Here is a 16078-nt window from a genome sequence, read left to right on the forward strand (position 1 = left end):
TTATGATGCTGCAGAGAGATGGGGGCTTGGCCCCAATTGGGGGTATATTGGCCAGGCTTCATTTTTAAATAAAATATTATGTCAAACTCAAAGGCTGCATCTAGACTGGCAAGATTTTGAGTTTCTTTTGCAGTTGCTTTTGCACAAAAACTTGCCAGCTGTCTACACTGGCCGCTTGAATTTGCGCAAGAGCACTGACTTTGTAATGTACAAAATCAGCGCTTCTTACGCAAATACTTTCACACGCCCGCTCGGGAAAAAGCCCTCTTGCACAAGACTACTTGCACAAGAGGGCCAGTGTAGACAGGGAAGAACTGTTTTGTGCAAAAAAGCCCCGATGGCGAAAATGGCGATCGGGGCTTTCTTGCGCAAAATCGCGTCTAGACTGGCCACGGATGCTTTTGTGCAAAAGCACTTTTTCTGCTAAAGCATCCGTGCCAATCTAGATGCGCTTTTGCGGAAATACTTTTAATGGAAAAACTTTTCCGTTAAAAGTATTTCTGCAAAATCACTCCAGTCTAGATGCAGCCAAAAGGTTTTAACATTGTCTTTATATATGAGAGGGGCAGGGAACCTGTTTTGAGTCAGGGGCCACTGACCCACCGAAAAGTCAGTTGGGGCCACACAAGTGAGATGCCAAAAAAAATACCAAAAAACCCCAAGCCTCACTAATGCAGTCCCAAGCTGGCACAGCTGGCAGGGTGCTGGAGCCAGGGACAGGGTGGTGCTGGGTGCTATGGTGGGTGGCAGGGAGCTAGGTCCGGGGACAGGGTGGTGCTGGGTGCCATGGTGGGTGGTAGGGTGCTGGGTACAGGGACAGGGTGGTGCTGGGTGCTATGGTGGGTGGCAGGGAGCTAGGTCCGGGTCACAGAGCAGACAGCCCCCCCACTACGCCACAGATGTTCTAATCACTTTCCTTCTGATATTAATACAAACTTCCTTTTAGGCTTTCCCCCTTCATTTTTGAAAAATTCTATCATATAAATGAAACGCGCACATTTTTCTTGTATTTTGTAACCTTTCCCCCTCTCCACTCCCCTCCTCCCCCTGAAATTACCACTTAAAGATCCAGATACGCTCATAGAGACATATATATGTAATCCCAACCTGCATAAGAATAGCTCCACCGAAAGAGAGTGAGGAGGAGGCAAAGCCCCCGTATCTGCAGTGCCCTGGGATCTGCAAGTGCCGGGGTCAATCCCACTCCAGCCAGCCCCCCTGCACGCTGCACTGCCCCCCAGCTCTGCTTCCTGCCCCCCCTTCCATCTGGTCAGCCCCCTGCTCCCCCCCAGCCCTGCTTCCCACCGGCCCATGGCTGACAAAAACGAGGAGGGAGGTTTTGTCCAAGATCTCAGGAACAAGGGGTGTGTGTGTGTGTGACAAACACATGTTCATACACATCATGTGGCAGGTAGGTTGTTCGTTGCTGCCGGGGCTCCGCACTGTAACTCTGTGTGTGGCCTGGGGGACAGCACAGCCTCCTGCGGCTGACTGGTCCTCTCCCGGCTCCGGGGCACTTGAATGTGAGTGACCATGTAACCGTGGAGCCGGGGTGTCGGGACTGCCTTCGGGGCACTAAACCTAACCCAGGGCCGGTGTCACCAGTCCCTGTCTGCGGTCGTACTTTGTAGACAGCACCAAGGGCTGCTGAATTCCCAGGCTGCATGGTCAGCTGCTAGTAACATCAGCGCTCCAAGCACAGAAGCAGCAGGCAGACAAAAGAGCATCACTGGGGAAACGGCCTTCCAGCCTCCTGCACTTAACACCACCTGGTAAGACGGGCCCTGATCTCAGTCACTGTGTGTCTGGGCGGCGCCCGGCCCGACGGGGCCCTGATCTCGGTCACTGTGTGTCTGGGCAGCGCCCGGCCCGACGGGGCCCTGATCTCGGTCACTGTGTGTCTGGGCGCCCGGCCCGACGGGGCCCTGATCTCGGTCACTGTGTGTCTGGGCAGCACCCGGCCCGACGGGGCCCTGATCTCGGTCACTGTGTGTCTGGGCAGCACCCGGCCCGACGGGCCCTGATCTCGGTCACTGTGTGTCTGGGCGCCCGGCCCGACGGGGCCCTGATCTCGGTCGCTGTGTGTCTGGGCGGCGCCCGGCCCGACGGGCCCTGATCTCGGTCACTGTGTGTCTGGGCGGCGCCCGGCCCGACGGGCCCCGATCTCGGTCACTGTGTGTCTGGGCAGCGCCCGGCCCGACGGGGCCCTGATCTCGGTCACTGTGTGTCTGGGCAGCGCCCGGCCCGACGGGGCCCTGATCTCGGTCACTGTGTGTCTGGGCGGCGCCCGGCCCGACGGGCCCTGATCTCGGTCACTGTGTGTCTGGGCGGCGCCCGGCCCAACGGGCCCTGATCTCGGTCACTGTGTGTCTGGGCGGCGCCCGGCCCGACGGGCCCTGATCTCGGTCCCTGTGTGTCTGGGCGGCGCCCGGCCCGACGGGCCCTGATCTCGGTCACTGTGTGTCTGGGCGGCGCCCGGCCCGACGGGCCCTGATCTCGGTCACTGTGTGTCTGGGCAGCGCCCGGCCCGACGGGCCCTGATCTCGGTCACTGTGTGTCTGGGCGGCACCCGGCCCGACGGGCCCTGATCTCGGTCACTGTGTGTCTGGGCGGCGCCCGGCCCGACGGGGCCCTGATCTCGGTCACTGTGTGTCTGGGCGCCCGGCCCGACGGGCCCTGATCTCGGTCGCTGTGTGTCTGGGCGGCGCCCGGCCCGACGGGCCCCGATCTCGGTCGCTGTGTGTCTGGGCGGCGCCCGGCCCGACGGGCCCCGATCTCGGTCGCTGTGTGTCTGGGCGGCGCCCGGCCCGACGGGCCCTGATCTCGGTCGCTGTGTGTCTGGGCGGCGCCCGGCCCGACGGGCCCTGATCTCGGTCACTGTGTGTCTGGGCGGCGCCCGGCCCGACGGGCCCTGATCTCGGTCACTGTGTGTCTGGGCGCCCAGCCCGACGGGCCCTGATCTCGGTCACTGTGTGTCTGGGCGCCCGGCCCGACGGGGCCCTGATCTCGGTCACTGTGTGTCTGGGCGGCGCCCGGCCCGACGGGCCCTGATCTCGGTCACTGTGTGTCTGGGCGGCGCCCGGCCCGACGGGCCCTGATCTCGGTCACTGTGTGTCTGGGCGGCGCCCGGCCCGACGGGCCCTGATCTCGGTCGCTGTGTGTCTGGGCGGCGCCCGGCCCGACGGGCCCTGATCTCGGTCGCTGTGTGTCTGGGCGGCGCCCGGCCCGACGGGCCCTGATCTCGGTCGCTGTGTGTCTGGGCGGCGCCCGGCCCGACGGGGCCCTGATCTCGGTCGCTGTGTGTCTGGGCGGCGCCCGGCCCGACGGGCCCTGATCTCGGTCACTGTGTGTCTGGGCGGCGCCCGGCCCGACGGGACCTGATCTCGGTCACTGTGTGTCTGGGCGGCACCCGGCCCGACGGGCCCTGATCTCGGTCACTGTGTGTCTGGGCGGCACCCGGCCCGACGGGCCCTGATCTCGCTTGGGATCTGCCAGAGCTGCCTTAGTGCCCTGCCGTTGGGGTTCAGAGGAGCTGGGGGAGGCAACGTGTCTAGGTCGGTCACAGCAGGAAAAGTGGCACAGACCGTGGCTGACAAGCTGCCCCCAGCGCACCGTTCCCCAGCTTTCCCAGCCGGGGTGTCTCTGTGCCCAGCCCGGCGCAGGTGGGATGACGGTTCTGCCCCTGGCATGGCGCTACCCGGCCGGAATCGCTTCCTTCCACTCGCCGCCCAGCCTGCTGGCTCTGTTGCGCTCAACAAGCCTCAGCCCTCTGGTGAAATCCCGCCCCCCCCCCCCCAGGGCTTCCTCCTCGGTAGCTGGGCACCCGCCAGCATCAGCAGGATGGCTTATTGACCAACTACCTGCCCCCGCCCCCATCGCCCTGCCAGCTGCTTACTGAGGGCAGGTGCCAGTGCCCGGGGCTCACTGTGCCCCCAGCTGCAGGGATCCAGCTCTGCCCCCTGCACGGCTCCAGGGGTGCCACGTCGGCCCAGGAAGCTCGGAGGGGGTTGAACTGGGCAGGACTGGGATGCTGGGAGCCAGGGGCAGGCTAAGCGCAGGGGGACCTGCTACCCAGAGGCCTGGGGGGGTTTGGCTCCCACCCAGCAGTGCCCCCTCCTGGGGGCAGGCCGCTGTGACAGGTGCGTGTCCCACAGCGCCCAGCGAGAGGACGATGCGGGTCGTGTGGCTCTCCCTGCTCTGCGCCGTGGGGCTCAGTGAATTCGGATCCTGCTGGTATTTTACGGACAGCAAAGACGTACCTGATGCAGGTGAGACTTAGGGGCACAGACGCAGGAGGGGGAAGTTAACGATGGAGGCGCCCGTCCAGCCCACCCTCTGGGCTCACATCCGGGGCTGCCCCTCGGCTCCCCTCTGCAAGGCAGGGCCCCTGCAGCCTATTCCCAGAGCCTTGGTGTTCACAAGGCCCCTGCCCCTGCCGATGGGGAGCTCATCCCCAATGACCCACTTGCGCCCAGGCCGTGTCCCCTGCCTGCCCAGCTCCATCCCAGGGGCAACCAAGAGCCAGGAAGTCCTAGCTGCCAGAGGTCAGCAGGGCAGTGAGCTGGGGTTGGGGGCAGGGAGAAGGGGGTACAGGGAGAGGGAAGAGCAGGGGCACAGGGTTGGGGTGGGGGGCCCTTAGCAGGATTCATGCTGGGACTGTCCCTGTAGCCTAGAAATCGCCCCCTGGATCGGAGAAGGGCCCATCTACCCCGGTGTCAGGTCTCTAGCAGCCAACAGGGCCAGGTGCTCCACGGGGGAGGTCTGAGGCACCCCCTACGCAGTGGTCTCCAACCTTTTTACACTCAAGATCACTTTTTAAGTCTCAGAACAGGCGAAGATCTACCGCCCCGCCCCTTCCTTGAAGCCCCGCCCTCTCTATTCTCCTGTCCATCACTTGCTATCCCCAGCCCTTATACACTCTGTTAAACAGTTTATTTTTAAATTATGCAAAATATAAAATTAAAATCACACGTTTATAGTTATGAAATAAATGGTCTGTTTTTAATTCATGCTATTTAAATGTCAAATGAAGCATTTACAATTCTACAGTTTGTTCTCTGCTATTTTGTAAATCTAAAATCAAGAATTGAGAATTACATATTTTTTCTTCCAATAACAAAGTCTCAGTAATAGAAATGTAGCCGTGTTAGTCTGGTGTAGCTGAAGCAAAATGCAGGACAATGTAGCACTTTAAAGACTAACAAGATGGTTTATTAGATGATGAGCTTTCGTGGGCCAGACCCACTTCCTCAGATCAAATAGTGGAAGAAAATAGTCACAGCCATATATACCAAAGGATACACTTAAAAGTCTCAGTGTGACACCTGGGACTGAACAGTATCTGCCAGTGTCTTGAAGTCTGGGCTGTAGTCTGAGATTGCTAGTCGTATACAGTCCAGCAGATGGGCATCTGTGATCCTGCGCTCAGCCTGGGAAGCTTGCTCCAGCACAGCTGGAGCTAGATGCAGCCTCCCTGGGCTGAGCGCAGGGCAGCCGGGCTGGAGGGAAGAGAAGCGGCTGCCCGGCCAGCTGGCCATGATGCTCAGCAGGGTGCACCAAGCTCCACGTGGGCAGGCGCAGAGGAGAAGCCACCGATCACCTGGAGCGCGGGGCAGCCTCTTTCAGCTGAAAGCCACAGTCAGCTGGCTGGGGTGTTTCAGCCCTCCCGACCTCCCAGTTCCCACCATTCCTCGCAGCTACTCACCTGTGCTGTTGCTCGGTGAATAGCTGCTCCTCAAATGAGGAAATCTAATGTAAATGTACTGCACAGGCGCGCAGTTCAGAGAGGGCTCAAGGGCTACTCTTAGAGCCCCTGAGATCTACCGGTAGATCGCGATCGACTGGTTGGTGACCACGACCCTAGTGGCCCGTGGTGGGATCACCCAGCCACAGAGGGAATTTCCTTTCTGGGAGGAAAACTTAAAAAAACAACGAATAGTCTAGCAGCCTTAGAGACTCACCACACATGTAGCTGGGATCGTGAGCTTTCCTGGGTACAGCCCACTTCTTCAGATGACTGGAGTATTAAAAGTCCAGATCCAAGAATAAATAAGGGAAGCAGGAGGGGGACGGGGGAGCAGAGGTGGGGGAAGGGGGAAGAGAAGGAGGAAAAAAAGGAGAAAAAAGACAGAGACTAGATTGTTCAAAAGACGGACTATGCAGCACTTTAAAGACTAACAAGATGGTTTATTACCCCCGAGCATCACCTAAGAAACCATCTGGTTAGTCTTTAAAGTGCTACATAGTTCTGGCTTTTGTTTCAGCTACACCAGAGGAACACGGCCGCATCTCTGTCACTGTTCTAGATTGTTCAAGTAGTCACAAGAAGCTGATAAGAGCAGTTAGCGCCTCCATTGGTTGGTCGGTTGGCTCATTAGGATGTGGAAGGTGGTGGATGAGCCAGCTGGCATCTCTGTTCGTTGCATTTTTTGCGTAAGAATTAAACTTGTAAATGAAGTTAAGTTCCCGCCCTTCCCTGTGTATTTGCCTGGTGGAATTGGCCTGACATAACACGGTGACTTGGAGATCCAGGAGTGAGTGCCCGGGCAGTTAACGTCTTCTCCAACCGGTGTCTGTGGGTCGCCTTTTCTGAAAAGGTTAGCCTGGCAGCTGGATTAAACAGGGCTGCGCTGCTCCAGCCTGGCTGCTTCTCGCTCCGCCCGGGGCTGCAGCGTCACCCCGCCTGCGACAGGCCACGGGCAGGGAGCTGCTCCTAGGGACCGGGTAGCTGGTACCTAAGCATCATCCGTCAAGGCGGGAGCCCAGCCACTGCCAGCCCCGTGACGCTGCCTGTTCTCGCTCTCCATAGAAGCTACGGATCCGTCACTGGATCCCCCTGCTGGCGCAGTGACAGCCAGTGGCAGGGAGTCCCACCGGCGGGAGGCACGGGAGAAGCCGTTTCTGTTTCCTGGGGCCGTGGATTCCCCCCTGGAAGGTTCTGGTAGGTGGGGGCAGGGGCGTCTGCAGTGGGAGAGCCGAAGGCTCAGGGGCTGGGGGGGGAAGAGGCTGCAGAGGGGAGGGGACAGGCCGCAGGGGTGCAAATGGCCGCAGGGAGCAGAGGAGACAGGCGGCTGCTGAGCCGCACACGCTGGGTAGGAGCTTCCCCGGCCCAGGGTGACCTTGGACCACCAGCCCACGGCCTTTGCTGGCCGGCCGGCCCCATTGCAACAGCTCCAGCCCCACTTCGAGCATCAGCCCGGGGCCTGATCCTGCTGCGTGGCCAGGTCAGGTGGGAGGCACCCACATTAATCCAGCCCTTTCTGCCCTCCCCCGCTCGGCGCAGGCTGCCCCGCCATCATTTCCCGCGCCCAGTGGGGGGCCCGGCCCCCGAACAACAAGGTCTCGCTGGTGCCCCCGGTGCCCCACGTCATCATCCACCACACGGACGGGAATCCCTGCGCCTCGCAGGCCGCCTGCAGCCAGGAGGTCAGACGAATCCAGGACGACCACATGGACAAGAAGGGCTGGGCCGACATCGGCTACAAGTGAGTGGGGCAGGGTGGGAGCGGGGCCTCCCCACGGCAGAGGGGCAGGGCCGGGGCCACCGCCCCAGGCAGCCACAGGGGGGCGGCAGAGAACGCACGTGGGGCAGAGCTGGGGTGGGTGGGAATTTAATATCTTTGAGGGAGAGGAGGAGGGGTGCCCCAGCCCCCCCAGCTGTGGGGGACGGGAGGGGGGGCACAGAGCACCGCTGGCCTGGGGGAACGATGCGGGGGGGGGGGGGGGGCGACGTGCGGGTCTCACGTGGCGCTTGGCCTGCAGCTTCCTGATTGGCGAGGATGGCGGAGTCTACGAGGGCAGTGGCTGGAGCACGAGGGGGTCCCACGCCGGAGAATATAACCCTACGTCGCTGGGACTCAGCTTCCTGGGCAGCTTCTCCGGTACGAGGGTCCCTCCCCGCCAGTGAGGCCCCGAGGGGGCGCTGGGAACCCCCCTGCAGGCTCCCGCCCACAGCTGCTGCCCCGGCTGCTTGAGGACCAGGCAGGTGGCTTTGCTGCAGGGGCCCTCACCAGGCGACCCAGGGACGGTCTCTGGCGATGGGTCACTTGTGCAGAGCGACCTGGCCGGCTGCAAGCAAAGAGCTGGGGGGGTTTATCCGCCACGCCCAAGGGCAGGGCTGGGCCCGAGGACCCTGGAGTGGGGGGCACCTGTGTGCGGCCTCCCTGGGCCTGTCCAGCGATCCCCTGGCTGGCTCTGGGGACCCATGGCTCTTTGCTCCCCTGGCCGATCGCCCTCCCTGTTAGATATCTGGGCCTAATTTCCCCCAGGAACCCGCCAGGTTCAGCTCTCGCTCCCTGGCTCCTGTTCAGCCTGGCTCCGCGCTGCTCACGCTCCCGGCCGGCGCTGTATTTCCTCCTCCCCGGGAAGGAGCTGGGCTGAGGGGAACATCCCCTTCCGGGCTTCTGTGGGGCCCGCTGAGCCGGCAGAGCTTGGCCGACCTGCCCTTGCAGCCTGGTGCCGGCCCTGGAAGTGGCTTTCTGTGGCGGACCAGGCCGGGTTGGGCACAGCTGAGGGCGTCCTCTCAGGGCGACGAGCAAAACCCCTCCAACACTCCAGCTCTTCCTGTGCCCCCATCAGCCCCAGGCCTGCACACAGGTGAGGGGTTCTAGAACCCAATCTCACCGACCCCGAACAGGTTCTCCCGCTCCCAAAAGACCAGCCACAGTTCCCAGTCAATTCACACTGGATCTCACCCACAAGCCCATGCTGGGCCAAGCCTGTAGAATCTAAAGGGTTAGTAATAAAAGAAAGAAAAGGTGGAGAGTAAGGTGAAAGATAATACATGACGTGCATCGGATCAGCCAGTTCTCGACACAGGCTCTTAGCAGAGATGTTACAAAATGCTATTTTAAAAGTCTCTGGGGTACATCCTGGCTGCGTCTAGATTGGCAAGTTTTTCCCGCAAAAGCAAATGCTTTTGCGGGAAAAACTTGCCAGCTCTCTACGCTGGCCGCTTGAATTTCCACAAGAACACTGACTTCCTACTGTCTGAAATCAGTGCTTCTTGCGGAAATACTATGCTGCTCCCGTTCAGGCAAAAGTCCCTTTTGTGCAAAAGGGCCAGTGTAGACAGCTCAGATTTGTTTTGCGCAAAAAAGCCCCGATCGCGAAAATGGCCATCGGGGCTTTTTTGCAGAAAAGCGCGTCTGGATTGGCACGGACGCTTTTCCGCAAAACGTGCTTTTGCGGAAAAGCGTCCGTGCCAATCTAGACGCTCTTTTCCGCAAATGCTTTTAACGGAAAATTTTTCCGTTAAAAGCATTTCTGGAAAATCATGCCAGTTGAGACGTAGCCCCTATGTCAGGACGGGTCTACGGTTCTTCCCAGCGCGCTGTTCCTCGCCAGCTTGCATCTAGAATCAGTAGGTGAACTGAAAGACCAGCTGGAGATTGCCGCATGGCATTTTATATCCATCCCTGGTCTCTTCCAAGCTGGGGCAGGTCATGTGGCCCAGTGATCTATCCTTGTATTCCAAGTCAGCAATCGCTATTCTGGCTGGTCTGCAGGTTCTAGACACATTCCTCAGGTGTATTGGCACCTAGAGATTCATTGTCCCGGGAGCTGTGCTAATTAGCGCAGACGCTGAACGAACATTCCCAGCCCATGGCTCTGTCTCAGACAATTTTCCAGCATCAACAGAGTCCATAGTTATAACTCCACATACAGAGATTACAAAAGTACATGAGTAGCACGCCCAGAATCAGTAGAACATCAGCTTTCCTTTGACACCTCACATGGCCCCCTTTGTACCAACTTTAGGGGCACCCCCCACCCCCGCATGGGTGCGACAATGACCTTTAAAGTCCAAGAACATGACACTTTCCTGCTTCCTGCACTATTTCTCCACGCCCCTTTTAACACACGGGCCCATGAGCCAGGTACAGGACCCCACCCCCAGCTGGACCCAGGGAAAATCCCCTCCTGCCCCCCACTTCCCTGTCTGTCCAGCCCAGGCTCCCACTAGCCCCGTGTCCCCACAAGGCCCCGGGAACAGGGGGTTTGCTTGTCCATTGGGACCCCTGGATTCTGCCCGGAGCCTGGGCGGGGAAGGGATATTGATGTGGCCAATCCAGAGCGTGGGTGGAGGAAGGGGATTTATCGAGGTCACATCCCCTGGGCACAGATGGGGCCAGGCCGAGAGTCACTAGGGGCTGCTTTGTCTTGCAGAAACAGCCCCCAGCGCCGCCGCTCTGAACGCCGCCCGGAGCCTGGTCCAATGCGCCGTCTCCCGGGGCTTCCTGAGCCGCAGCTACACCCTGAAGGGGCATCGCAACGTGAACCCCACCAGCTGCCCCGGGAACGCCCTCTACAGGGTCATTACCCAGTGGCCCAGGTTCAAAGCCTGAGTCCCTTGCAGTCACTGGGCAGCCTCATCGCCTGCCGCTTCTGCCTGCCCCTGCAGCACTTCGGCCCCCCAGCAGGGGGCAGCCTCGCGCTTCTCGCCCACCTGCTGCCCCCTGGGGTCCGGAGAGCAGGGAGCTGAGAGTTGGGGCCGCGCTCCCATCTCCCCTGGGCTCTGCTGCCCTCCCCCGGGCTCAGATTTCCAGCCACCAGCCTCTCAGCTCAGCCCGGCTCCACACCCAGCCCGGCCCAGGGCCTTACAGCCTCCAGCGGGGGCGGGGCCAATCCGCAGCCCAGCTCCGTGGCGACAGCCCTGCCAATCCCTGGGCAGCTCTGGAAATGTCGTTTCCTTGCCCGTTTTACACCCCCGGGCAGTGACCAATCCCAGCGTGGAACCGTCCTGGTCCCCAGTCCCCCCTGAAATCTGCAGCTAGAATTTCTCCTGGGAGCCCCAGAAATGGGTCCCTGTTGAACCTGCCCCCACGCGGAGCCATGTGTCCCCAAACCCTGACCCCCAGCCCTGGCCTGCCCGCTGCTGGTTCTGGGTCTCCAAGCTCAGCCCAGCCCCCATCGCCTGACAGCCCCCACGAAGGGAAGGGCAACATGTTTGGATCTTCACAGGGCACTTGACCGGGAAGGTCCCGGGTGGGGCGGGGGAGGGAATTCACAGAGTCCCACACGGGGGTTTAATTCAAGCGCAATTTGCTTTTTACCCAGCACCCCTGCGGCCTGGCGCTTGCTTTGCCTGGGAGCTACTGAGCAGGGACAATAAACCAGCTTCTAGTCAAGGAAAAACTGAAGTGCTGTGAATCATTTCACCGGCTGTTACCGTACAACCTCACCCCCAGGCGTTGGGGTGGGCGGGCCATCTTGGAGGGTGTGATTATGGTCTGTCTCAGTGGTCCCCAGTGCGGTGGCCATGGGTGCCATGGTGCCCGCCAGGCCATTTCTGTGCACCCACCAAGTGATCAGGGCTAGCCCCGCCCCCGGATGCGCGGCGCGAGGTCTGTGCCGGCCCTGGGCTTGCAGTGTATGGGCGGCGCTGGCCCTGGGCGTGCAGTACATGAGTGGCCCCATCAACGGGCGCGTGGCCCATGGGCACTGTCGGCTCCTGGGCGCGTAGCACAGGCGCCGGCTCCGGGCACGCAGCGCATGGGCAGTGGCGGTCCTGCCACTGGGAGCATGGGACATGGGCTGTTCCGGTCCCGGGCGCGCGGCGTATGGGCGGCCCCATCCCTGGGCATGCAGCGCAGTTGTGGCGCCAGCTCCAGGCACACAGCGTATGGGTGGCCCTGCCCCCGGGTGCCCGGCAGCCCCAAAAGGTTGGGGTCCACTGATCTGTCTGATTTCATTCACAGGCCTTAATGTGCTAGGCTCTGTGCGCACAGAACGTGCAACAGACAGCCCCCGCCCGGAAGAGCTCACTATCTATCCAGATGAGGGAGGGAAACTGAGGCAAGGGGAGGGGAAAGGTTTTGCCAAATTCACAGTCCAGTGAGTGGCAGGGCAGGGAACACACCCCAGGGCTGCAGTCCAGAGCTCTACCCACTAGGCTGTGCTGCTTCTCAACCCAAAGGGAGGAAAGGAAGACAAACCTAGGGGGCACTGACGTCACATGGGTTACGCACAGTTGGCCCCGCTCGTGCTTCTCAAGATGGAACGAGATGGGGGTTGGGGTTGGCTCCTGATGACTGGAGCTGAGGCTGGGCCTCCCTCCCCGGATGAGTGGAGAACGGTGGGAGCAAAGCGAGGGGAACAGCCGTACTGGTGGCCATGTCCCAGCCCTATGGTGCGCAGGGCTGCCCAGTGTGGGGAGGGATCGGCAGCACTGATGGGGCAGCTGCCTGTTCTGTGATTTGCTGCGGAGCAGCCTCCAACGTGGGGCTGGGAACCCAGTGCCCCTGTGCCTCAGGGCTGGACGGGCCCCGTACATGGGCGCAAACCCCGGTGGGTTGGCAGCTGGTGACCACGCTGGCCCTTTATGACAGTGGAGGCTCAGCGGTGACAGGTTTAGCTGCGGTCCCAGGTGAAAGGAAAGAGGGATACAGGGAGCATGCGACTAGGCGTGTGGCCTGTTGGGAGACACAAGGGCCGCCTGGGAGCAGCATTCAGCAAAGAGCGATTCCAGGAACAGTAGTATAGGGCTGTCACGTCACGTCACTTTATGACAGGCTAAGTGCAAACCTGGGTTGTGCTGAGCATATAGGAAGAGACGCTGGGGAGGAAAGACAAAACAGGCTGCACAGTAGGGTACATAACCCCATTCTTTAGGTAAATAACCCCATTTTTTAGGGCCGTAGTACCGGAAACCCCCAGAAGAGGGTGGCTTTTAATACTCCTTCCCTCTTTTGCAACTCCCTGTATTGAATTTACAAGGAGGAAAGTGTGAGAGAAGGGATGTGATTTAACTCCTGTGTCAGACCAAGTCTGTCCCCTAGGTGTGGGAATTGTGGGTACTGATGGGGGTGCTGCAGCTCCCCCAGTTTTTGTGCAGGGTCCTGGCCACCAGGCTGTGCTCAGAGTCCCTGGTGCACCTGGGAGCCTGGCTGCAGGACTCTCCTTCCTGGAGCACTGTTCCCAGCCCCACATGTGGACCCTGGCTGCAACTGGACTTGCACCCACAGCTCTGTTCACAGCTCCTGGACTCTGTCTGTGGGGTCCTGGCTGCTCCTGGCCCTGCACTGAGGCTCTGTTCCTGGCCTCGCACATATGGCCCAAGACATGGTCCCTTTACCCCTCTGCATCCCCCACCCCCCAAGAGCTACAGGCCTGCTCCTGGCCCCAACTCTGGGAGGTGGAGGACACAGACAGGAGTAAGGGGGTGGGGTGAGGTAAAAAGTCTGGGGTGGGCCCCACTGGCTTTCAGGAGACCCGCTATAAAAATGTTCCAGTTTGTCCCACAATGCACACGCCCACGTTAAGGCCTGCAAAATCGAATGCTGAAGGCAGCTCCAGTTGGCGCCGGTGCTCCGCACAGTCTGGAGGAGGAAGGGACGCCGACGGGAGCATCTGGTCCCATTGGCTTCCCACTGTGAAAAAGAAGCCAAGCTCGGATTAAGGTACGCCGACTCCAGCCACGTATTTTATGTAGCTGAAGTCGCGTACCTGCAGCTGACCTTCTGGCTCCAGTGTAGACCTGGCCTGAGTCCTGCAATGCCGTGGGGCCAGGGTTCACTGGCTCTGGATGGTGCTTGTCATGGCAGCTTGCTTTCTCTTTAGCAGAATGAAGTTGTGATTTGAGGCCAAAAACGTGCTGGGTCTAGCCGGATCCTTGTGCCAAACGTATATTTTCCATCTGCTGCTCTAGAAGCCTGTTTTTTTTTTTTTCTGGTCAGCTGGATTAGAAAGTTTATTTTCTTTATTGATGGTTTATTGATTGATGGCTTGTGACCAAGAATGGGTAAGATCCAGCTGGCTGTGTAGGTGCTAAATAGGTGGCTTTCTGTGGGGTGCATTGAGATCTGCATTTTTCAAATTGCAAAATACCAAGTGTGAGCAGGATCTGAAGGAATGTGTCCCTTATAGCTAGTTGGAATGGGAGAGAAACCCTGGGTGTGTTTATTACGTAAACACCGCTTGCTCCTGCTTTGCTTAGATTTGCTAGTCAGCAGATGGAGTGGTATTGCGCTCATTGTAATCCACGTCATTTGTAGCCCAACACCCATTGGCTACGTCTAGACTGGCATGATTTTCCGCAAATGCTTTTAACGGAAAAGTTTTCCGTTAAAAACATTTGTGGAAAAGAGCATCTAGATCGGCACGGATGCTTTTCTGCAAAAAAACCCCGATTGCCATTTTCGCGATCGGGGCTTTTTTGCGCAAAGCAAATCTGAGCTGTCAAAAGCTTTGCACAAAAGGACTTTTGCCCGAACGGGAGCAGCATAGTATTTCCGCAAGAAGCACTGATTTCAGACAGTAGGAAGTCAGTGTTCTTGTGGAAATTCAAGCGGCCAGTGTAGATAGCTGGCAAGTTTAGTCTTGCTAGTCTAAACACAGCCATTATGTTTTCCAGGTATCATAAGGGTGTCATAAGGAGGAGGGAGAAAACTTGTTCATCTTGGCCTCTGAGGATAGAACAAGAAGCAATGGGCTTAAACTGCAGGAAGGGAGGTTTAGATTGGACATTAGGAAAAAGTTCCTACCTGTCAGGATGGTCAAACACTGGAATAAATTGCCCAGGGAGGATGTGGAATCCCCATCTCTGGAGATATTGAAGAGTAGGTTAGATAAATGTCTATCAAGGATGGTCTAGACAGTGCTGGATCCTGCCATGAGGGCAGGGGACTGGACTCAATGACCTTTCGAGGTCCCTTCCAGTCCTAGTATTCTATGATTCTATGTTTATACGAAATGCAGGGGGAGCTGAAATATGGTTACTGATGTTTTTAGTTTTGGAGGACTCCAGAAAAGCAGGGCTGTGCTAAATTGTTCCACATGAAAGAGCTCACAGCAGAAAGATTCTTGCAAATGTAGGGGCTTGAGTGTCAGAGCTCTGAGGGTAAGAGAAGGTTATCCTGGTCAGGAGGTGATGTGGTTTCCCCTGCCTGGACTGGTTTGACCTAATTCCTCCCACTGTTCAAAGAGCAGAGCTAAATAGACATCAGTAGGTGCCTCTTTTCTTATATTAATTGTGTTGGAGTTTAAAGACTCAGGGGGTAGCCTTGTCCTGACTGCTCATTATATAGAGGTTTTTTTTAGGCTCTAAGATCTCGTTTCTCAAACTGTGGGTCACGAGCAACTTAGAGGAGGGTCCAGTATCAGAAAGTTTGAGAACCTCTGCTCTAAAGTTACGTCTACACAGCAGCATTATTTTGGAATAACATCCGTTATCCCGAAATAACTATGTGAGCATCTACACAGCTAACCTGTTCTTTCAAAAAAATTCGAAATAATGGGCAGCTTATTTTGGCCTTTGTAAACCTCATTTCATGAGGAATAACGCCTGTTTCGAAACAGCTATTTTGTTCCACTGCTACTATTTCAAAATAGCTCCTCCCCAAGGCATTCAAAATAATTACTCCCCATGTACAGATTGACATACACTGGCCACACACACAGAGGCTATACACAATAGAAATGTAAAGTGGACACACACAGCAGCAGAGACACACACACTGGCCACACACAGCAGAGATGCACACAACACACACGGATACACACACAGGCTGTACACACCAGACACACACACACTGGCTACACACAACACACATGGATACACCCACCCACACCAGAGACGCACACAACACACATGGATATACACCCACCCACACCAGAGATGCACACCACACACATGGATACACACACCCACACCAGAGACACACACAACACACATGGATATACACACCCACACCACAGACACACACTGGCTACACACAATACACATGGATACACACACCACACCCACACCAGAGATGCACACCACACACATGGATACACACACCACACCCACACCAGAGATGCACACCACACACATGGATACACACCCACACCCACGCTACACACCACACACATGGATACACACCCACACACTGGCTACACACAACACACATGGATACACACACCCACACCAGAGATGCACACAACACACATGGATACACACACCCACACCAGACACACACACACTGGCTACACACAACACACATGGACACACACACCCACACCAGACACACACACACTGGCTACACACAACACACATGGACACCCACACCAGAGATGCACACAACACACATGGATACAC

The 16078-nt window shown here is 58.1% G+C and overlaps 1 protein-coding gene across 1 annotated transcript; it reads left to right on the top strand.

Moving 5' to 3' along the window:
- The first annotated feature begins 400 nt into the window (after window positions 1-400).
- On the top strand, window positions 401-11118 carry LOC142823843 (peptidoglycan-recognition protein SC2). Its single transcript, XM_075915465.2, has 6 exons — window positions 401-1772; window positions 4155-4268; window positions 6809-6940; window positions 7283-7484; window positions 7762-7880; window positions 10168-11118. The coding sequence occupies exons 2-6, from the start codon at window positions 4172-4174 to the stop codon at window positions 10344-10346; spliced, it is 729 nt and encodes a 242-aa protein (XP_075771580.2). The 5' UTR covers window positions 401-1772; window positions 4155-4171; the 3' UTR covers window positions 10347-11118.
- The last annotated feature ends 4960 nt before the right edge of the window (window positions 11119-16078 follow it).

Source organism: Pelodiscus sinensis, chromosome 18 (assembly GCF_052426305.1).
Source record: "Pelodiscus sinensis isolate ZL-2025 chromosome 18, ASM5242630v1, whole genome shotgun sequence".
In the NCBI taxonomy this organism is placed as follows: Eukaryota; Metazoa; Chordata; order Testudines; family Trionychidae; genus Pelodiscus; species Pelodiscus sinensis.